The sequence below is a fragment of the Sapajus apella genome, unplaced genomic scaffold (genome assembly GCF_009761245.1).
Source record: "Sapajus apella isolate SASKATOON/1434 unplaced genomic scaffold, GSC_monkey_1.0 scaffold37, whole genome shotgun sequence".
Taxonomy (NCBI): domain Eukaryota; kingdom Metazoa; phylum Chordata; class Mammalia; order Primates; family Cebidae; genus Sapajus; species Sapajus apella.
The window spans coordinates 19943564-19966787 of NW_022436977.1; the positions used below are offsets into that span (position 1 = coordinate 19943564).

The following is a 23224-nucleotide window of genomic DNA, read 5'->3' on the forward strand; positions in this document are numbered from 1 at the left end:
ATCAGTGTTTCTATCAAACCCAACTCAAGCTTACCCAGGAGTGATCAAGCAGACTGTGCCTACCCCAAAGGATATGAAGGCTCCCAACACAGTGCCAGAAATGGTGGCAAACCCTCCAGTCATCACCGCATGGATTTCAGAGAGTGTCATGTCCGCAAGGTAGGGACGGATGAGCAGAGGTGCCTCTGTCTACAAACAGGGAGAAAATAGATTCCAAGAAGGTGCAAGTCCCCACACCAGAAAGCCCACCCCTCAGCCCCAGGGGCTGGACCTACTAGACACACGTCCATCCAGTGTGAGCACTGTTCAGTGAGGTACAGCTTCACTTAGTGAGCACAGAACCCTGCCGTCAGGCCCATCCAACATCTGCCTTACTTCTTCTAGCACCCAATCATGTCCTGGCTGTCACAGTTCTCACCTGTTTCCATATATGCCTGTCTCATCTATTGACATGTTAAAATGTTACAGAAGGCTGGGCATGATGGCTCACACCTGTAGTCCAGCACTTTGGGTGGCTGAGGCAGGCAGATCACAAGGTCAAGAGATTGAGACCATCCTGGCCAATATGGAGAAACCCCACCTCTACTAAAAATAGAAAAATTAGCTGGGTGTGGTGGCTTGCGCCTGTAGTTCCAGCTACTCAGGAGGCTGAGGCAGGAGAATCGCTTGAACCTGGGAAGCAGAGGCTGCAGTGAGCTGAGATTGCACTATTGCATTCCAGCCTGGCGACAGATCGAGACTCCATCTCAAAAACACAAGTTATAGAAGAAAAATGGTATATTTTCTTTATATATTCTCAGTGTCTAAAACCACACACTTACTGAACTTATGGAATGCAGTGCACTTAATGAGAACATATTAGATGCTTAAACAGTACTCATTAAATGAAATGCATATAGATGATCCAAACCCCCTGTTTATGAAATAAGCAAAAGAAATAATGTTTGTGATAATGTTATGAAATTATGAAGACCCAACTATGTAAGCCATATCTCGCACTGACTTAAGACAATGGTATCTATTATTTCACAAATGCCAACTACGTGCTTAACACTGTATTAGATGCTAAGGACATTAATATGAATAAGGCAAAGTCACTGCTCTTAGAAGCTTATAGTCTCACAGAGGAAACTAGGCTGATTATGGATAATTTCAGCAAAATGTGGAGTGCTATGATAAAGTATCCAGAAGTACTCTGAGAACATTTCAGAAGCAGCCTAGAGCCTTGGGAGAGAAAGACCTCAGTACTAACTCCCTGTGAATGTGACAAGTCATTGTCCCCAACATTGAGCTGGTCAGTCAGTAACACATATGGAGCACCTACTCCATACAGATGAGTTTATCAAGCAAGTATTATGTGGAAGAGGCCTTGGCGTTAGCCATGAGCAAGACAAGTGATTTTTTCTTCCTTAGAGACCCTGGAAACCAAGCACCACAGGGAGTCACAGGGAGAAACCAGAATGAGGATCAAACACCCTTTATAGCCTCCGAAGAGGGATATGAGTTGGACCAGGACATTCCCTACATTCCTGTGTAGGAAGTCGTGGTTAGAAGTGGTGAAGGCGGCCAGGTGTGGTGACTCATGCCTGTAATCCCAGCACTTTGGGAAGCTAAGGCAGGCGGATCACCTGAGGTCAGGAGTTCGAGACCAGCCTGATCAACATGGAGAAACCCCATCTCTACTAAAAATACAAAAATTAGCCGAGTGTGGTGGCACATGCCTGTAATTCCAGCTACTCGGGAGGCTGAGGTAGGAGAATCACTTGAACCCGGGAGGCAGAGGTTGTGGTGAGTCAAGATTGGGCCTGCACTCCAGCTTGGGCAACAGGAGCAAAACTTGCCCCGCCCTCCCCCCAAAAAAAGAAGTGGTGAAGGCTATCTCTCCAGATTAAGTATTCGCAGGAAAGTATGATTAGGCACAAAGGGTGAATGCAATGAGCAGAGTCTTCTTTGTGCTGTTGAGTTCTTTCTCATCCAAGATTGGCTGCCCCACAGTCTTCATTTATTTGACTTTTCAGAAGGAAAGCATACTCTTGTTTTGTGCCAAATTATCAGTTCCTTAGAGGGAAGAAGATCAAAAGGCCTCAAGGTGCTTACCATACCCACAAAGATGTTTCCTGCCACAGCCAGGGTCTCTGTGGCGGTGGTGCCCATAGTGATTTGCAAAAACCAGGCGACCTAGAAGAATACAGACACCTAAACCATTAATGTTAGGAATCTTGGAGACCGTCACGCAAAACCTCTCCTCTTCCATTTTACTGATAAGGAAACTGAGCCTAGAGAAGTAGTGCAGCAAGCTGAGGCCAAAAACCAACTTGCAGAGCCTTAACCAGAACTCAGGACTCATGGCCTTTAGAACAAGTACATTAAAACTCAGTATGAAAGGCAGTCCAGCTCATCTTCTCTCTCTGCCCTGCCGTCAGCCTACCTAGGGTCTGGGCTGACTGTTTGCTGTCAGGCATTCTTGAGAGGGTCTGCCTTTTCCCATTGTTTCTAACACTGTAAATCCTGGCTATGGGCATTTTTCCAAAGCTGAGAGATGACAAGAGGAAGGCCCGTCTCCTGACTGGTGTAGGAAAACGACCCACCTTCTGAACTACCCATTGCACAAGGCCCAGGTAGTAGAGAATGGACATCACACATCCAAAGAAAATGATAATTGGTAAGGCCTGTAATGAGAATGGTGAGCAGGTGATGACATGTTACATTGCATACTCTGTGTAGACCATAAATAGACTGTGTTTTAGGCTTCTAAGTTAAGCTCTTAGCATTCCAAGGGTATCTCATACAGTGTAGGTATTCAGTACCTACACAAACTAATCTAGGAATACATTTAAAATATATTAAATCCATTGTCCCATCAGCACTAAACTACAAACTGTTTTCTGAGCCTTTTCCCCCAATTTCCATTTCATCCAATGTTAGGGTGGCAATGACCAAAGAGAAAGAGATGGATGCCGTTTCCTTTACTGATGGGGTTAAACCCTCTTCTTAGGGTCAAATTGGTATACTGGGGGGCTGATATCTTGGATACACACTTTCAGCCTCTGTTTTACTCCTCTACCCCTCCATAGACCATCATTTCTGCCCATAAAACAGGTATCACCTGAAAAGCAAAGACATCCTTCACCAGCATATCCCCAAAGACAAAACTGGAGCCAGCCACAGTGTAATTCAGGAAAATCTGAAGGGAAAATAAAAGAAAAAGGCAGAGAACAAGACTGAAACCCAAAAGGACACATGGAAAGATGAGACCAGCCCCATGTGTTCTGAGGACTTACTGTTGTTGCTTAGGCTGGCCTCCCTTTGACAGCCCAGGGGTAGGCTATGCCCCCATGAGCTCTTTATTTATATTCTTAGCTGTATCCTGGTATACTCTCTCCTTTCCCAACCAGATCTCCCATCACATCATTCACAAGGTACAGCTAAATCTTCTCATGCTCCCCTCAAATCTCCTTTTTCTAGGATTCTAAAAGAGAAAAGCCCTCACATTTAATTTCTCATACCTGAACCTGCTCTCCCAGCCACTTAAATGCATTATATCCAAGATCAGTTCTGATGACCAAGATCCCAAAGACAAACTGAAGGCCTAGGCCCCAAAACACTGCCCTCCAGGACACCTAGGATCAATAAGAAAATTATTCCAATGTGAGTTCTACTTGTGCATTATGTGGTTGGAATTTTAAACATGTATTCTGGGTGGAACCAACCTAGAATGTTAACAGTAAGTCTAGGGTCACATGGTGTAGGAAGCAGGGGCAATGGTAGGGAGAAACAGGGCAGTAATATATAAAAAGCCACATATGTCCATAGGGTTTTAAAAAAATGTATCTGGAGGTTACATGACACTTATATATATATGCATACATACATACAAATAAAAGTGTCATAAACCATTATTTTAATAGTACTAAGTGCAATGCAAACTGATTTTCTACTGTATTCTATTTTCTTTCCTTCCTTATTTTTTTTCTTTTGTCCTTTCTTTAACATTGGCCTAGTTTCACAAAATTGATATGAAGATGAATTAATGGATCACAATCTACAGTTTGAAAATAAGTGGTCTAGGTCCTCTGAGAATTTTTTAAGCTTCTCTTAGGAACAAAATTGTCCAAGAGGTAAATTCTAGGGGTTGTTATGAACTTAGTTCTATGCCCTTGTAATTAATATTTGATGCGTATGCTTTATGATTAGCACTTGGCCCTTAGCCATGTGTTGCTATACCCAACCCAAATACCCAACACTTACTGCACTGTGGTGTTTGGAGCAGGCAAAGAGGATGAGGATGAACATGCAGATTCCTGCGAAGGAGATGAGCTGCTCTGGCCTTTGGGCTGTGTCTAGAGCCAGCCACAGTATAAGGCCAACCAAGGAGGCTCCTGCAAACACCCTAAAGAAAGAATGCCAGGACCACATCATCAACTCAGTGAATGAAAAACAACATATAGAGTCTGAAAGTTATTCTCTCACTCCTGGCCTGTAATCAAAGGCCATGTGCATGCCATTGTTAGAGCTGTGGCTGCTGTCAAATCCAGTTCAGAATATATACAACTCTAAATCTTATCTTTAAACTCTAGGGAATTTTAAAAGGCACCAGTGGGTGCAGGAAGTCTGAGAGACTAGAGGGAAAAAAGCATAAAAAGTAGGAACTAAGGGAGACACCAACGTCCACCAAATCAATTTGATCACTTAATGCAGCTCCAAGGCTCTATGTTCTGATTATTTCACTGAAGAGGACTATAGTTTTTCTCATTTCTGACACAGGCCTTGATGACAGTCAGACTAAAACTCTTCTCTGAAACTAAAAACTTCTCCTGCAACCTAGCAATGTTGAGACCCAAGGCTACAAGAAGCTAAACTGAGGTCCTGTGCTCAGAGGCTTGTTGCTATTTTTCTCTGCGCCTGGTTCTGGAAAGCATATGTGCAGGTCTGAGAGACTGATCAGCAACTATCAAAAGAGAAAAAAAGAAGTGGATGGGAATAAGCTGTGAGGCCAGCTATTGAGATTCTTATCTTACCATTTCATCCAAAGCTTCAGGCGGGAGTTTTCAAAGGGCTTCAAACCTCTTGTTAATTTTTTGCCCAGGAGATTTTTCAGAAACGGGAGAACCAGGGCAAAGATTACCAAGCAGGTGATGACAAACAAGGCCAGTGCCCTCTGGAAATTCAAGATGCAAGCTGCCAGGAAATAGGCAGCGTAGGCTAAAAAGAGAAGACACAGAATAAGGATCAGTAAGGCACTTCCAATGCGCAAATGAAACTCTAGTCATGATTGTCCGGGATTACAGCAAGAAAAACCCTCTGGAGACCTTGCCATCCAGCCCTACGGTCAGACAGAGCTGTACTTCTCGAGGCCAAGATAGATGTCTGACTTAGTGCAAAGACTGCTTATTTTCACTGGTCCCTAATTAAATCTCACTTCCTTTTATTTTATCAAATATTGTCTCTCTATCCCTTAGAATAAATTTGATCAGTGTCCACCATTAGACTCTTCAGAAGTCAGTCATCTCCCCTTGAAACTTTATTACCCCTGTCACTTTAACATTTCCTCTTGAACAAACCATGTAAACAAGGCTACCGCTGGGAAGCACAGCCATGTGGACCTCATCCCATGACTCCCTTACTCATCTCAAAATATAATTTTTGTTCCCACCATCCCAGCTACCTCCTATTTTTACAGCAAAGTCCCATATACCACTGATAGTATGTTTCAAACAGAGCTTTGCTGTCTTTTAAACATATTTTATATCATTGATCTTACTAGTAAACCAGCAAATAAGTAACATATAATACAGGCTTCTCTCATAAAGGCTACAAGAATCATGCACTCCACCAAATCAAGGCACTCAAAAAAGGATAAGCCCACATTCTCTGAAATATTTTAAATTTATCAAATAGTATAGTTTTGAAAAATAATTTATTTTCAGATTTTACTTGTTCCTGTAAATTCAATTCAATACATTATAGTTCACCTACAAGTAGTTAATACATCAAATAGCTTTTTAGATCAGTTTTGAATAAAAGTGCCTTCCGCCTGGCAATCACTTTGACACAAGGCAAATTTCTAAAATAACTGTGTTTCTCACTTTCATGCATTCTCAGTATCTCACCAAAACACAACAGGCCCAACAGGATCTTCTTGAACAAGCTGGTGTGTGTTTTGCAGAAACTTCTTGCTTTGGTGAAAGGCCACTGACTCCTCCTAATAAGAACCCAAAAGTTCAGATACAAGAATTACGCCATCCCATTTCTATTCGACTTTCAGAATTCAGATTATGAAACACAAGGCAGAATTAGCTCTTAGTCAATAAAGAATATTCTTCAGCCGAGAACATACTTCAGGTATAGGTAGTGTCCCACAATGCCAAAAAGGGCAAATCAAACCTTGCCAATGGGCAGGAGGTCAGAATACCCTACTCAGCCTCGACTAGCAATATTCTTGGTAGTCACGTATCATAGAAGTGGGCATTGCTCATGTCAGGAGTCTACTCCTTTCCCATTTTGAAAGGACAGGGAATTGCTAAGCTTCCATATTCACAGGAGGGTCTATTCTTAGAGGCAATTTGGCCATCCCTCCCTGATAACCACACAAATTTATGGCCTTGAACAGTCTGCCAGATGTGCATTGACAGGAAGGAAAATGCCACCAACTTCAAGAATCTCTCTGGATGGGCAGGCCCGAGAAGAGGCCTAGCAAATTGGGATATTCAAGTTTGATTTCAGAAACATGTATATGGTATTTTCTCTATGCTGAGCTCTTTCTAAGAACTCGGCCAGTACTAACTCATTGACTCATCTTAAGACCCCTGGACATATTACTATTAGCGTTCCGATTTTACAGGTGTGGAAACCGAAAAACAGAGAGGGTAAATAACTTTCTCAAAGTCACAGAGGCTGTAAGAAGCAGACACAGAATCTACACTCCAGCTGTCTGGCTTCAGCATCTGAGCTCTTAACCATCATCCTATGCCGTGTCTTCCCTAAACCCCAGGCTTGCCTGTCTTTGCCACTCCTAAGTATGCTCAGCATGCTGTAGCCATCTGAGCAAAAAGCTCTAATTTCCAAAATCGTGGAAGTTCCCAAGATGGTGATCCCAGCAAGAAGGTCCCAGTCTGGCAGTCATGCTGTGGCAGGGCATCTTAGCCAGGGTTAGAGACAGCCACTAACTCCTGATGCTCTGGGGCTTTGGCCTATAGAGTTCCATGGCTGCCTCTCCCATCTAACACACTCCCAGTTTCTAGCCTTCCTTTTCATTCCTTCCCCCATCCCCTCCTGCCCCTTCTGCAGTGAGCCCAACCCTGTGTTAGCTGAACAGATTGTGTACTATGAAATACAGGTAAGCTAAGAAAGGAGAAAACAGTGCTTATCACCATCTGACTGGATCAATTCAAGATGATTCTCTAGGATCTCAAGAACGCTTTGCTTTGCTTTTGCTCTGCTCTGCTCTGCTCTCTGCTCTGCTCTGCTTTGCGACAAGGTCTCACTGTTGCCCAGGCTGGTCTGCAGTGGCATGGCATGATCATGGCTCACTGCGACCTTGAATTCCCAGGCTCAAGTGATCCTCCTGCCTCAGCCTCCCTAGTAGCTGGGACTATAGGTGTGCACCACCACGCCCAGATAATTTTCTTTTTTAATTTTTGTAGAGGTGAGGTCTTGCTATATTCCTCAGGCTGGTCTCAAACTCCTGGGCTCGTGATCCTCATTTTTCCATGCTTAATAGAGAAGTAGTGAGTAAAAGGGGCAGAGTACCTGAGGACATCATTATCTTTGGGACATTATTTGCAAAGTACATCAAGGAATGAATTAATTTCAATCCTGTCCTTTCCATGTGTGACAGATATCTTTGGTGTGCTTCTCCAGCGCCACTCTCCACCCCACTCTGTGCCCTGGGAATTGAACTCATGTGAACTGCATCAATGCACTCCTATTCCCTCTGGCTTATCAAGTTGGGTTCTGCTACTGGACCTTCATAGGAGATCAGAGCATATGAAAAGACTGAGATCAGTGCATTGAAGAGGTCTTTTTATCTGACTTTCCTGCCAGGTGCTCTTACATCTTATTCCGTCAGGCCTAGGAATAGTAACTGCTCACTGCTTCAAGACTTAGGTTCTTGCACTATCCTTTCTTATGGTCCCACCACTCATCATACGTATTTTTGTCATGGTCTCTTTGTAAATAAATTCTCTAATTATCCTAATTTAAGTATGCCATCTGTTTCCTATTGGGACCTAAACCGATGTACTGCATAAAGCTGGTTTAAAATTATATGCAGTAGAATGCCAGTTTAGCAAGCCTCCTGCAAAATAAGAAGGGGGCGTAGACTAGTCCAAGAGTAGATATAAATCACATACCTAGAAAAGATTTCTGCCATTACCTCCTGACCAAAACTCAGCATTTTCTGGGAACAAAAGTTCAGTGAGTACTACAGAAAATCAGTTAAGAACACTCATTTCTGCAAAACCCATTAACAACCTGGTCCTAGAATATCAGGTTGGAACTCAGCCTCAGGGTTAAAAAATAAAAATAAAAAATAGGCTGGGTGCAGTGGCTCATACCTGTAATCCCAGCACTTTGGGAGGCCGAGGTGGAGAGATCACCTGAGGTTAGGAGTTCCAGACCAGCCTGGTCAACATGGCAAAACCCTGTCTCTACTAAAAATACAAGAATTAGCCAGGTGTGGTGGTAGGTGCCTGTAGTCCCAGATACGCTGGAGCCTGAGACAGGAGAACTGCTTGAACCTGGGAGGCAGAGGTTGCAGTGAGCTGAGATCTTGTCACTGCGCTCCAGCCTGAGTGAGAGAACAAGACTCCATTTCAAATAATAATAGTAATAACTAATTAATTAAAAATAAAATCCATAAGAAATTTTCTAAAAGAAAAAGAGAAAACAAGCTTTCTCATCTTTTTAAACCAATTGAGAAACAATTCATAGAGGCATCTGGGCCCTGGTATCTTACTTGGCACAGAATCTTGCTAATCCTACCAAGCTCTTTACATAATGGTACAATTTGTGTATTAGTAACTGTGTTATATCAGGAAGGTGAATTGAGAAGAAATCTGATAGGTGGCAAAACTTCATACTTTTCTCCAGCTATGTGTGAGATAGTTCCAGGAATGGACTAATGATGACCCTCTCATGTACGTGCTTGTTTCCTGCAGCTCCCAGTGACAAGGGGAGCATTAGTAGATAATGGTGGTGGACAGTGCCAACTGAGCATAACTTTTGTGAGCACTATAGGTCATAGCAAGGGTGTTCATGCATTCCCAGGAGGTTAGGCATTCTTAGTCACAGTATGACATCAGAGGTTGACAGGACTGGTATCACAACATACAGGTCATAAAGACCCTGTTAACAAAGCAGGATGTGGAAAAGAAGTCAGCCAAAACCCACAAGAATCAAAATGGTGATGAAAGTGACCTTTGGTTGTCCTCATTGCTCATTATATGCTAATTATAATACCATTAGCATGCTGAGAGACACTCCCACCAGTGCCATGAAAGGAGGCTTACAAATACCATAGCAATGTCCAGAAGTTACCTTATATGGTCTAAAAGGAAGACGAGCCCTCACTTCCAGAAGCCCCTCACCTCTTTCCCAGAAAACTGATGAATAATTCACCCCTTGTTTAGCATATGATCAAGAAATAACCATAAAAATAGCCAATCAGCAGACCTGGGAGCTGCTCTGCCTATGGAATAGCCCTTCTTTTGTTTCTTTACTTTTCTAGTAAACCTGCTTTCACTTTACTCTGTGGACTTGCCCCTAATTCTTTCTTGTGCGAGATCCAAGAACCCTGCCTTGGGGTCTGGATTGGGATTCCTTTCCGGTAACAACCCTGCCGACAACATGTGGAAACTCTCTCAACTAAGGGAGACAGAGCTATGGGAACTCCCAGAGTCTAGGGTACTACCAGTTAGCAGTTAGAATGGAAAACTTGGGACAGCCTTCAGAGAATCTAGCTCTGGTGTCTATTGACATTGTGGCCCTGGGGGAATCCTTGCTGCTGTAGCTTGAAGCAAGGACTGAAAGAAAGGAAATGAATCACCCACAACCAAAGGGTAGTATGAGTAAAGAGTGAGGACCTCCAGGCAGAAGTGACCAGAATCGTTTTAAGTGGTTAAGAGTTTTATTTTGAGGGCCGGGCGCGGTGGCTCAAGCCTGTAATCCCAGCACTTTGGGAGCCCGAGGCAGGTGGATCACGAGGTCAAGAGATCGAGACCATCCTGGTCAACATGGTGAAACCCCGTCTCTACTAAAAATACAAAAAATTAGCTGTGCATGGTGGCGCGTGCCTGTAATCCCAGCTACTCAGGAGGCTGAGGCAGGAGAATTGCCTGAACCCAGGAGACAGGTTGCGGTGAGCCGAGATCGCACCATTGCACTCCAGCCTGGGTAACAAGAGCGAAACTCCGTCTCAAAAAAAAAAAAAAAGAGTTTTATTTTGATGATGACATAAAAAGAATTGGTCAGTGGGTACTATACTAGGTACCACTTTGCCAGATTCAAAGTTATGTATACAACTGGTTTTGAACCAGAGTAGAGCTGGGTGGTGTTGTATAGGAACCAGAGAACAATTACCAAAAGTGTGAAGAGGAGAATGGTGACTGAGTATGAGAAGCAGAAGGTTGTCCATAGCCAAGGAAAGCCAAATAGGGGCTGGTTGGAAAGCCAGGGAAGGGAAGAGAAAGGCCTATCATGTGGAAGCCAGCAAACTTGTATCGCAGGCAGAGGCTCTGCACAGCTGGGGATGGCCAGCTCTGAAAGCCCTCAGCCCAGGTAGAGTGAGAAAGGAGCCTAAACCAGAACACAGCCAGATGCTTCACTGCTGAGCTGTAGTTGATATGTTGCCTTGGAAAAGAAAGCTCCCTTCACACAATACCCATATCTCTGCTTGATGTGCCCATCTCCGACAATAACAAATGTCAGCTCTCCATTACACTCACTGTGGGGACACAATGCCAAAGATCCACAAAGACAGGAAGGACCTGCATGGTGGGGTTTTCCTTCAAGCCACACTCAGCTTCTTCCTTCCAGAACTCTTATCTCTCCAAGTTAGAGGTAGCAGTGATTCCAACAGGCAATGGAGTCTTTGTAGAGAAGGTGCTCTCTCTCGTGAGGGATCATGACTCCACCTCCAGTGACCTTTGGAGACCAGGCCCTTCAGTTCTGCTTACAAGCAGAAGTTTCTCTGGGTTTCTAGTATATGGTGAAGGAAATAAAAATATTTTACCCCCAAAATATATTTCTCTAATACATTTTGAGATGGCTGTTCAGAGAGCCAGTAAACAGAAGTAGCCGGCAAAGCTGTCTTTTGTGGGAGAGGTTTTCATCTGTAGAGAATCTGCACTGAAGCAGCCAGGTCTTCTCTTGTCTGGATCTAGGGAAGACTCACTGAGTCTGACACCTTTGAAGGTCTGAAAGACACATTTATCATCTATTCTCTTTGAGGGCTTCTACCTGTGAGGTTTCATTTACATAAGAAAACCTCCTTTGCTAGCCAAGCCTCCTCTTCTCTCCTTTCCATAACCTGTCTGGCATTAAAACCTGATTTACCACCATAATTTGTTTGTGGCCGTGCTCTGAGCCTGCCTTTTTTCTGTAACATCAAGATAGTATATAATCTTCTGTGCCCCATTGGGGGTTGGGTAGTCTCCCTGTGATTCTCCCCATATATATGTTAATACATTTTGTATGCTTTTTTTTTCAATTAGTCTGACTTTTGTGAGTTGATTTTTCAGCAAACCTTCAGAGGGCAAAAGGGAAGATTTCCCTTGGTCCCTACAATGATTAATGCCCTTCATGGACTTCCTATGATGATACCATTTGCTCCTCTTTATACATTCTTTCAATGACCTCAATAGGAGTTTGAGGATAGGAGCACTAGCTTCTTCACCTGCTGATAGCAGGCTCAGGCAATAATGAAAAAAATGGTCAGGGGAGGGGGCTCTTCTAGCAGGGACAGGCTGTCTAAAATTTTTCACTTGGGACTTGCACTGGTATACAACACAGACCGCCCACCAAGGAATTTGAATGGTTTATACCACTGTCCTATCTGGATATCCCTACCCCTCCATGCCAGCCTTACCACCTTTCAAGCAAGAAGTCAGAACATTCACACTTCTAGGGCAGGCAGAAGAGACAGCAGAGCTGGGAGGAACAGGTGGAGAAGTAAGGAACAGCCAAAGAGAGAAACAACCTTTAAGGAGGAGGAAAACTCAGTGATATTCAGTGATGGAGAAAATCAGGTGGCATGACAGATGAGAAGATACTAGATTTGGTAATGAAGAGGTGATGGTTTCTGTATGACAGAACTGTTTATAGGAGAATGATGGAGTGAAAGCTGAATTGCAGGGGTTAAGGAGTTAGAGTGAGCACATATGGATGGCTTTTTGCCTAGAAAGGAAAGAAGAAGCAGATACTGCTTATTGGGCACCTTTTACCAGGTACTGCAAAACTTCATCATCAGTCATCTTCTCCAAATACCATAGGGTTAAGTTACAAGTTTATAAGCAAGGAAACAGCCTGCCAGCAGATGGCAGAATTAGGATTTAAAACCCAGATAGATCTATTATTCCATTCTGCTTTTTACTTTGCTTTGCTTTGCTTTCTTTTCTTTTCTTTTCCCTCCCTCCCTCCCTTTCACTCTCTGTCTCTCTCTATCTCTCTTTCTTTCATTTTTTTTTTTGACATGGTGAGTACAGTGGCACAATCATGGCTCACTGCAGCTTCAACCTCCCCGGGCTCAGGTGATTCTCCCACCTCATCCTCCTGTGTAGCAGAAACTATAGGCACATGCCACCATGCACAGCTAATTTTTGTGTTTTTTTGTAGAGATGGTGTTTTGCCATGTTGCTGGTCTCAAACTCCTGAGCTCAAGCAATCCTCTTGCCTTGGCCTCCCAAAGTGCTGAGATTGCAGGTGTGAGCAACTGTACCTGGTCTCCATTTTGCTTCTAGTTACAGATGTAAGACTGAAATTCCTAAGGGACCATTGCAAAGAGAGTAGAGAAGAGAGAGCATATAACTATGCCTGCGAATTCAAAGAAGCTCTCACAAAGGAGAGGACAGATGAACTACTCTGAAAGTCAAGAGGGAAGGAGTTTGCTAAGTTTATATGTTTCAGGGAGTTAGAAGAGAGACTTCGAGTGTCTCTAGAAGAGGAAAGACATGCTTGAATGAGCCTACTGTGTTGAAAGAACAGTATCATTTTCTGTCATCAGCATGCAGGGAGCCTGTGGATAGATGATGGGAAGAAAGCCTAGAAAGAAGGGCAGAAGTCAGGCCATATAGATCATATGCCATTCTTCCGTAGGCAGTGGAGAACCACTGGAGAATCTAGGCCAGGTAATAACATGAGCAAATGCGTGTTTTAGAAAGATTACCCTAGAGGCAGTGGGGTGGGAGATGAGCTGAAGGCTAATTAGGAAGTAACTGTGGTGGTGCAGGGTAGGACTGATGAGACGGGTGAATGGCATAGGTGTTTGGGAGACAGGATCAACACCAAGTAGAGGAGAAGAGATGTGGAAATCTGGGATGACAGTGAGGTGCCTGCCATGAGGGACTTAGAATGGCTGATAACATTCATCAAAAGAGAGACTCCAGGAGGAACAGCAGACCTGGGAGGAAATGTGAGTTTATTCACCTTTGTGTGCCTCAAGCCTAGCCCAGTGCCCAATACTTAGGAAAACATCAAACCATGCTGATAGGAGTTTGGCTTGGGATATGTTTAATTTGAAGTATATATGTGACATTTAGCTGTAGATATTTAGCCAATCATTAGCTTTGTGGTCCTGAGGCTTAGAACCAAAGTGCAGGCTCCAGATACAACTGTAAAACAAGAGTGCATGGCTTCAGACATGGCCTTCAAGACACTGAGTGTAGGAATAAGAAGAGAACACTAAAGACAGAGCCCTGGAAAATAAGAAACAAGAAAGCACCAAGAGACATCGAGTGTAAGTGTCATTAAAATCAGTAAATGAGTTTCAAGAAAGAGTTAGAAGGATCATGTTGCAGAGATGCCCAGTGAAAGTCTGTGTACATTGGACTTGATAAGTAGGTTTCATTTGCCACTTAGTGAGAACATTGTATTTGAGCAGTGGTGGAGAAAACAAGATTGCAGTGGGCTAAGAAGTGAATGGCAGGTGAGAAAATGGAAGAAGCAAGTAAATCTCACTTTTCTAAGAAACTTGACCATGAAGGAAAATGTTATTACAAAGTTGAGGTAAGATTGATTTTTTATTTGTTTGCTTATTGTAAAAAGGAAAGAAGGGAAGAAAAGAAAAGGAAGGAACAAACAAACTTGAGTACACTTATAGATTGGGGAAGGCTCTAAGGAAGAAGGAGTGATTGAAGACAGGAGAAAAAAGGCCTTGTTGAAGGGAATGTAGAAGAATGGAATTAACAAGATGAGTAAAGAGGCCAGGTGTGGTGCTCACACCTGTAATCCCAGCACTTTGAGAGACCAGGAGTTCCAGACCAGCCTAGGCAACATAGCAAGAGCCCATCTCTAAAAAAAATCTTTTTTAATTAGCCAGGTGTGATGGCATGTGCTTGTAGTCTCAGACACTTGGGAGGCTGAGACAGGATTGCTTGAGCCCAAGAGGTTGAGGCTTTAATAAGTTATGATCATGCCATTGCACTCCAGTCTGGGTGACAGAGTGAGATCCTGCTTCAAAAAAATAAAAAGTAAGAAGATGAGTAAAGAGACCGGCTACGAACTCAGAAAGGTGAGTATTCTGATAAAAGAAAGGAAAAGATAATAATTCAGGCAGATACCAACACATTTAAGTTAGAACATATGGAAAGATAATTTACTGTTTAAACAACATAGCAAGTATAATATGGTATTTATAATATATATAGAAGTAAAATGTAGTCCACAGGCTGGAAGGGGACATATAGAAGTTACTACTATAAGGATCTTACACTACATGTGAAGGGGAATAATATCACTTGAAGGCTAAATCTGATAAGTTAAAAATGTACATTATAAACCCTAAAGTAGCCACTAATAAAACAAAGAGATAAAGAGATAGAGCTAATAATCGAACAAAGGAGGTAAGAATGGAAGCATTTAAAAATATTCAATTAATCTGAAAGCAGGCATAAACATAGGAAAGGTAGAACACAGAATAGATGAGACAAAAACTAACACATAACAAAATATTAGGCTTAAACCATTACATTTAAGTGATCTAAATAGCCCAATTAAAAGGCAGAGACTGGCATATTGGCTATAAAAGCAAGAGAGAGGGGGCTCTTTCAGAGAGAAAGAAAATAGCAAAAGAAGACAAAGACAAAGCAAATTAGAAGGTAATATTATAAGAAATATTCTCATGATAAATGAAGGTGTTAATGACAAAAAATAATCTTCTTAGAAAGGAATCATATTAGATTATATATTAATTAGCAAGGGAGCTGAGGGTAGAAATGGTTAAATGGGTAGATTAAGTGGGATTGGGAATTTGAGAATAGAAGTTTTAAAACACCTGCTACAGGAAAATATGCAGGTGAATCCACCGTGAGAAAGTGCCAGCCAGCGAAGGCTCAGGCAGTCCAGTCTGGGGCCAAAGTTCCACTGCAGTGTTATAAACTGTAATTATTTAACTGGATTCCCTGTGAAGTCTAGGCTTACTTAAAAAGAATTTGGAGTAGGAATTCAACAAGATTATCATGAAGTTAATCTGGTATATGAACGTTATCCCCATTTCTGATAATTAGTTTGAGCGGTAAACAATTCCTGTAAACAAAAATTTTTAACATGACTCAACTCTTCATTTTTGGAGTCAAAAACGAGAAGAAGTGGTATTTAGAAGAAAAGCCACAAAACAGGGTGTGACTTTCCTCCAGGGCTCTCATCTCTGCTGCCCCTTCCCCAGCTGGACCCAAATTTAGGACAAGATGCTTCCCTGCCAAACCCTCCTCAGAACCCTGGGACCAATCAAGCCATATAGCTCAGGGAAGGAGGCACACAGCTGAGGGTCTGTGGAGGCCACAGGGATAGAGAAACTCACAGACAGCCTAATTTCTTTTAGTCTCAGCAGATGCACCCTTGACTTCACAGAAATTCTGGCCTTAGAGCCCTTGCTTTCCTTTGTTTCTACTTCAGTGCATCTCTGGTCCAGTAGCTTCTCAGCCTCCTCTCTAATGTCTTAGGGAAAACCGACCTTCTCTCTCACCAAGGCAAATCCTCCAACTCCTTTATCTCAACTCCACTTCCAACAATTCCCTGGGCTTGTTCTGACAATTATTTCTTTATCTCACTCTTTCTGTCCTCTTTCATTGTCCACCCCCTTCTCTTTATCTGACTTCACTGGCTCCTTCTTTCAATCATCAGAGGTACTCAGGCTCACTACATCTTGAAAACAAACACCAAGCATGGTGGCTCATGCCTGTAATCCCAACACTTTGGGAGGCCAAGGTGGGCAGATCACTTGAGGTCAGGAGTTTGAGACTAGCCTGGCCAACACTGTAAATCCTGTGTCTACTAAAAATACAAAAATTAGCTGAGTGTGGTGGTGCCCTGTAATCCCAGCTACTCAGGAGACTGAGGCAGGAGAATTGCTTGAACCCGGAGGCAAAAGTTATAGTTAATCGAGATCCTACCACCATGCTCCAGCCTGGGAGACAGAGCTAGACTCTGTCTCACAAAATAAAAATATAATAATAATGAAAAGAAAGCAGATAAAATCAGTCTGAATAGAAAGTAAAAAGTTTCTCTTCAAAATTTCCCTTCTTTTTAAAGAATAATAATAAATGTTAGAAATAATCGTTTGTTTTAAAGACTAATTTTCTTCAAAGCCTTCTTGCTTTTTGCTAATAACTCTTTGCTAAGCCCTGTCCTATGTAGCTGTCAGACATGCTCACAGGCACACAGTACATTCTGTGTCCTTATACTTTAAGATATTTATGCTAGACGTGCTCACTAGCATGTCCCAGCTTGCAGCCTATGCTCCTTTCTTATTTAAGAATGTTATTACTTTTCTAAGTCCTTTTGTAAGCCACTTCCTCTTTTCCTTTGTTCTCCATTGCCTTTACCTATTTTTAAAAGTTTTAAGTTGTTGGCCAATCAAGTTTAGTTTAAATTGTGAAGTCTAGCTCCAGCCAACCAAGATCAGACACAGCAGTAAAGACCCAATGCATAAAAAATAAATATGCCTGTCTTTCCTTTGTTCATTGCACTCTCGTAGCAAGATAGCTAACAAGCATACCCTTTCTGTAGAAAGTAAAATTGCCTTGCTAAAAAAACTTTTTGTCTGAATGTTCATTTTTCCTTGCAGTACCTAAAAACAAGCATTCTGTCTCTAACAGTCTGCATTGAAGAATCAGATTAAAGATGTCCTGAGGAACCAAGAATGCGGCGTAAGAGAGGATAAAGACAGGGGTCTGGGTGTTTTTCCTGAGAATGGCTAGCCTATAATCAATCGTTCAATCTCACCTGTTCTTCTCCAAAAGCGTCTGGAATTTGACTTCTCTAATCTGTTCCTATTCACCCTGCCTTAGCCCAGGTCTTCTTCATCTCTTGCACGAACAATGATAAAGCCTTTTAACTAGCTTTTGCCACGACTCTCCCTATCACAATCCCCTCACCACATTGCTGTCAGATTTGTTTTCCAAGAAATAATAGGGTTCCTTTCCCTCTCCTGCTTAAAAATCCCTTTGGCTCTGGAGTATAAAACCAGACCTGTTAGGACTTTATAGCACATCTCCAACTAACACTTCCTATCTCACAGTCTCACTGCTTGCCTCTTTCCCACTATGCAGGCCAGTGTTCTGCCACTCTGAATATCTTACCCTTCGCAGGATTCATGAGAGACTTTCAGACCCCACACCTGGTATGCACTATTACCTTTCTCCATCTGACAAACTCCTATGCATCCTCCAAGATCCAACTAAATGTCATCTCCTAAGTAAAACCTAGCTTGATTCCTTCCAGTCAGAATCAATTGCTCACTTTCTTGTGGTCTTGTGGCATTTTACATCTCTGTTCTAGCACTTACCATACAGCATGATATTGTCATTTTTCTGTTTGCCTGTCTTTCTTAGGTTGTGAGTATATCAGGGAAAGGAACATTTCTGTTTTTATCTTTGTATTCTTGGTGCCTACCTTAGTACCTAGCATGCACTATTATTGCTTTAGGTTGCTAACAAGTGCTCAACCCATAATAGATGTTCAATAAGTGTTTGCTGAATAAAGGAATAGGCAGATGGATAAACTCACAAAAATGATTTGCCTGTATACTTCTAACAGATAGCTAGAAAGTATGAAAGAATATCATTTACAGTGGTAGCAACATCATTGAAAATACTAATTTTGTACTTCTTTTTAAATTTGACAAAAAGTTGGATGGGTACAGTGGCTCACACCTGTAATCCTAGCACTTTGGGAGGCCAAGGTGGGAGGATCACATGAGCCCAGTATTTCAAGACCGGCATGGGCAATGTTGTAAGATCCCATCTCTTAAAAAAAATTAAAATAAAATTGACAAAAATTTTATATGTTTATGGTATACAATATGATGCCTTAAAATATGTATACATTGTAGAATGGCTACATCAAGCTAATTAACACATGCATTACCTCACATACCAATTTTTTTTAATGGCAAGAACTTAAAATGTACTCTCGTTTATATTTCATCATTTATAAAATGTACTACTATTTTTATATGCTAAGAAAGAAAAACGCTGCCAATTAAAGACTTGAACAGGCACTTCACAAAAGAGACTATTCAGTGGCCAGAGAAAGCTGAAAAGGTACACAAGTTCCTTAGCCATTAGGGAAATACAAAGCAAAGCTACAATGTGATAATACTACACACATATAATGGACACAGTGAAAAAAGACACGCTCTCATGACACTGCCAGGGGAGTAAAATTTGGTACAGATATGTTTAGCATCTGTTAAAGCTATATAAACCTATACATACTGTATGGCATAGCAGTTCCACTCCAAGGTATTTACTCAATAGAAAGGTGTATTTATCTTTACTAAAAGACATGCACAAAAATGTTCATAGCTGTGCTGTCCATAATAGCAAAGGAGTAGAAACTACTAAAATTCTGATGCACAGTAAAATGAGCAGATAAACTGTGGTAGATTCTTACAATGAAATACTATACAGCAATTAAAAATGTACAAAGTACAATACATGCAATAATATGGAAGAATCTCCAAAACACAATGTCAAACAAAAGAGGCCAAACACAAGAGTATATATATGGTATGTTTTCATTTAAATTATAAATTAGACTTCCCATATAAAGTCCAAACACAGGCAAAATTAATCTAAGATGCTAGAAGTCAGGATAATGATTAACCTTAGGGAGGCTGAATGAAAGGAAACATAAAATGGTTCTTGGGTACTGATAATGTTTTGGTTCTTCATCTAGGTGATGGTCATATGGGTATATTCACTTTGTGAAAATTCATTAAGGCTTACGTTTATTTTTGTATGCATGCTTTGCTTTATTAAAAATTACAATAAAAAGGCAAAAAAAAAAACTTCACCAGTTAAACTATGGCATACAGTCTTAATAATAATAATAATAAAATAAAATTTGACAAAAAATATTTATAATATATATACTTTTGAGACGCTTTCTCACTGTTGCCCAGGCTGGAGTGCAGTGGCATGATCTCAGCTCACTGCAACCTCTGCCTCCCAGGTTCAAGCAGTTCTCCTGCCTCAGCCTCCCGAGTAGCTGGAACAATACGCGCCCACCACCATGCCTGGCTAATTTTTGTATTTTTAGTAGAGACAGGATTTCATCATGTTGACCAGGCTGGTCTCAAACTCCTGACCTCAAGTGATCCGCCTGCCTCGGCTCCCAAAATGCTGGGATTACAGGCATAAGCCACTGTACCCAGCCCCAAGGAATATTTTTTAAACGAAAAACTAATGCAAATACGTGACCTATCAAGTTTTAATGTACGTTGTAAACAATTATATGTGTGTTAAGTACTCAGAACGTTGTCAATGAAACAAAAGATTCAAAAATAGATCCAAATTATCACATTAACTTAATAAAGTTGAAGCAACATCAGAATAGAGAGAAAACTCACAGTTTAATAACTATTGCTGGAAAAGTGGATACCAGTATGGAAAAGCATCAGCTTAGAGCTACATGTCATATTACTCCCTACAAAGAACCCCACATCAGCAGAGTTAATCAAACAAAAGAACAAGAAGAAAAAGAAATAGCATACTTAAAAATCAATACAGAAACAAAACAGAATTGAAAAATGTACACATGAAAATATTACAGATAAAGTCTGTTATCTAGATTATATACATAACTTATTGACATGTATTTATTGAATTTTGAATGTTATGGTACATAACACATACTATGGATAAAACATTGTTTCCAGTGTTATAGGAGACAAAAGGATGAAATAGACATTGATCTTGCCCTCAGTGTATTTACGGTCCAGTTTAGGGGATATAATATACATGTAAGTCTATAACAAAATGTCAAAAGCTTAAAGTGTTATAAGAGTGGATCAGATAGAATGTTATGGAAGTTTGGAGGAAGAAGGGACCTCTTAGGACTGGGGCCAGTGAGGTTGAGGTGACGAGAGGCAGCATCAGGGACAGTTTCATGGACATGATTGCTCTTGAGTTGAGCCTTAAAAGATGTGTTGTATTTGGGCACAAAGACATAAAATGAAGACAGTATACTCAGAAGCAATGATGTAATGACACGCATGACATGGAGGCAGGAAACTGAGGATTACATATAAGAAACGGTTGATAGTTGCCTTTCACTAGAGCATAGTGTGGCATTAGAAAGGGAATTGTAAGAGTTAATGTTGGAAAGTCATGTTGGATACAGATCCTGGTTGGGAGGCAGAGGTTGTGGGGAGAATTAAATACTAGGCTGTGGAGGTGGGCTTCGTTCAGGAGCAAGTGGGGAGCCACAGAGATTTGTGAATAAGGGAGTTCAGGCATACTTCAGTCAGTTTTGGTAGAAGCTATACAGGGTAGGTTGGCAGGAGGTAGGGAAAACTAGAAACAAGAAATCTATGTGGGTTCTATTTGAGTTGGTCAGGAGAAAGGAAATGAGGTTCAAAATCCAGACCTTACTTTAGTTGATAAAGAAAAGTAGCCAGGGCATGGTGGTTCACACCTGTAATCTCAGCACTTTGGGAGGCCAAGGTGGGCAGATCATCTGAGGTCAGTTTAAGACCGGCCTGGCCACCATGGTGAAAACCCATCTCTACTAAAAATACAAAAAAAATTAGCTAGGCCGGGCGCGGTGGCTCAAGCCTGTAATCCCAGCACTTTGGGAGGCCGAGGCGGGTGGATCACGAGGTCAAGAGATCGAGACCATCCTGGTCAACATGGTGAAACCCCGTCTCTACTAAAAATACAAAAACATTAGCTGGGCATGGTGGTGCGTGCCTGTAATCCCAGCTACTCAGGAGGCTGAGGCAGGAGAATTGCCTGAACCCAGGAGGCGGAGGTTGCGGTGAGCCGAGATCGCGCCATTGCACTCCAGCCTGGGTAACAAGAGCGAAACTCCGTCTAAAAAAAAAAAAAAAAAATTAGCTGAGTGTGGTGGCATGTACCTGTAATCCTTGCTACTCAGGAGGCTGAGACAGGAGACTCGCTTGAACCCAAGAGGTGGAGGTTGCATTGATCACACCACTGCACTCCAGCCTGGGTGACAGATCGAATTTCTGTTTCAAAATAGAAAAGAACATCATATACAGAAATATGGAAAATAAGGCAAATGGAAGAAAATTTGTAGCTTTACAAGAATTTAAAGAAATGCAAGTTAAGGTCAGGTACATGGCTCACACCTGTAATTCAGCACTTTGGGAGGCTGAGACAGGAGGATTGTTTGGGCCCAGGAATTCAAGACCAGCCTGGGTAACAAAGTAAGACCCCATTTCTCAAAAAATTAAAATAAATGCAGGTTAGAACCTTAAGTCATGATTTTGTATCTATGTAACTAGTTAGTATTGTTTATATGAGAAAATATAAAGTTGATGAGACTTGAAGGGAACTGGACACATTACATATCAGAGTAATTTAGTGTCAACAACAGTCTGGCAAAAAAAAAAAAAAAAAAAAAAAAAAAAAAACCAAGATCTTTTCAGCTAAGTACTAATCTTATCCTTGTTTTACAGGGTGAAAACTGAGGCTCGGAGAGGGTAGATAACTTGCCCGAAATCTGGTAAGTGGTAAGAGTCAGTGGTGCAGGGGAAGCTGGCCTGCACTGGCTTGAGAGAGCTGATTGTTACATTTTCAGGAATTGTGCAAGCCATTACTAGAAATTTAAACTATACAAATGTGTAATTAAATTACATTAAAGACGAAGATAATAACTACTCAAAGCTTATCACTTTCTGATTATTTTTCTACATTTTACTGTTATGTAAGCTTATGAGGTTATTCATGTCTGCTTTGTATGTATGGTGGAAATTTTATATAGTGATGTGCTCTTGTACATCTTTTCCCAACTCCTTGCTCAATGACATCCCTTTGGTAACTTGAAATCAGCCATGTTGAGAGTTTTTACATTACAGGCAAATACTACAAATCAGGTCTTAATTTATTATTTAATTTAGACTAAGGATTAGCAAGCTATGGTCTGTGGGCCAAGTCCATCTCACCTTCTTTTTAAAATTTAAGTTTTATCAAAACATGCCCATGCTCATTTGTTTAGTATCACCTGTTACTGCTTTCCTATGAAAATGGTAGAGTTTGGTAATTGCAAGAGACCATGTAAACCACAAAACCCATAATATTTACCACCTTGTCTTTTACAGGAAAAGTTTGCTAACCCCTTCTCTTACTCCTCATTAAGGTGAGCAAAAATATTAACCAACATTCATTGCAAAACTACACTTGGAGAGCCAGTTCTTTTTTCTTCTTTTTTTTTTTTTTTTTTTTTTGAGACAGGGTCTCACTGTCCCCCAGGCTGGAGTACAGTGGCACTATCATGGCTCATTGCAGCCTTAACCTCCTGGGCTCAAGTGATCCTCCCACATCACCCTCCTAGAGTAGCTGGAACTACAGGCACGCACCACCACGTCCTGCTAATTTTTAAAAATTTTTGTAGAGGCAGGTCTCATTATGTTGCTCAGGCTGGTCTTGAATTCCTGGGCTCAAGTGATCCTCTCACCTCAGCCTCCCAAAGTGCTGGGATTACAGGCATGAGCCACTAGCCCAGTGGAGAGTCAATTCTTAAACATTTACTAGCATACCACTGT

The 23224-nt window shown here is 41.6% G+C and overlaps 1 protein-coding gene and 1 long non-coding RNA gene across 23 annotated transcripts in view; one reads left to right on the forward strand and one right to left on the reverse strand.

Annotated features, from left to right (window-relative positions):
* SLC28A2 (solute carrier family 28 member 2) overlaps positions 1-23224 on the reverse strand; it is a 75912-nt gene that overhangs the window by 41576 nt on the left and 11112 nt on the right. For 17 of the 22 annotated variants that reach the window (XR_004274901.1, XR_004274900.1, XR_004274902.1 and 14 more), the window contains 8 exons: positions 6111-6202; positions 5019-5202; positions 4249-4390; positions 3507-3620; positions 3107-3184; positions 2589-2669; positions 2098-2178; positions 64-189 (listed from right to left, as the gene is read on the reverse strand). Coding sequence is in view for 19 of the 22 variants with exons in the window: in XM_032297578.1 (XP_032153469.1) it covers positions 64-189; positions 2098-2178; positions 2589-2669; positions 3107-3184; positions 3507-3620; positions 4249-4390; positions 5019-5202; positions 6111-6202 (898 nt within the window). In the remaining 3 variants the exon portion in view is untranslated. Of the gene's footprint in view, positions 1-63; positions 190-2097; positions 2179-2588; positions 2670-3106; positions 3185-3506; positions 3621-4248; positions 4391-5018; positions 5203-6110; positions 6203-8351; positions 8399-23224 lie in introns of all 22 variants that reach the window. The other 5 variants (XM_032297581.1, XM_032297580.1, XM_032297575.1 and 2 more) reach the window with 5 other exon arrangements.
* Positions 12875-22330, forward strand: LOC116564451. Its single transcript, XR_004274905.1, has 2 exons — positions 12875-14220; positions 22139-22330. It is a non-coding gene; the product is annotated as an uncharacterized LOC116564451 (long non-coding RNA).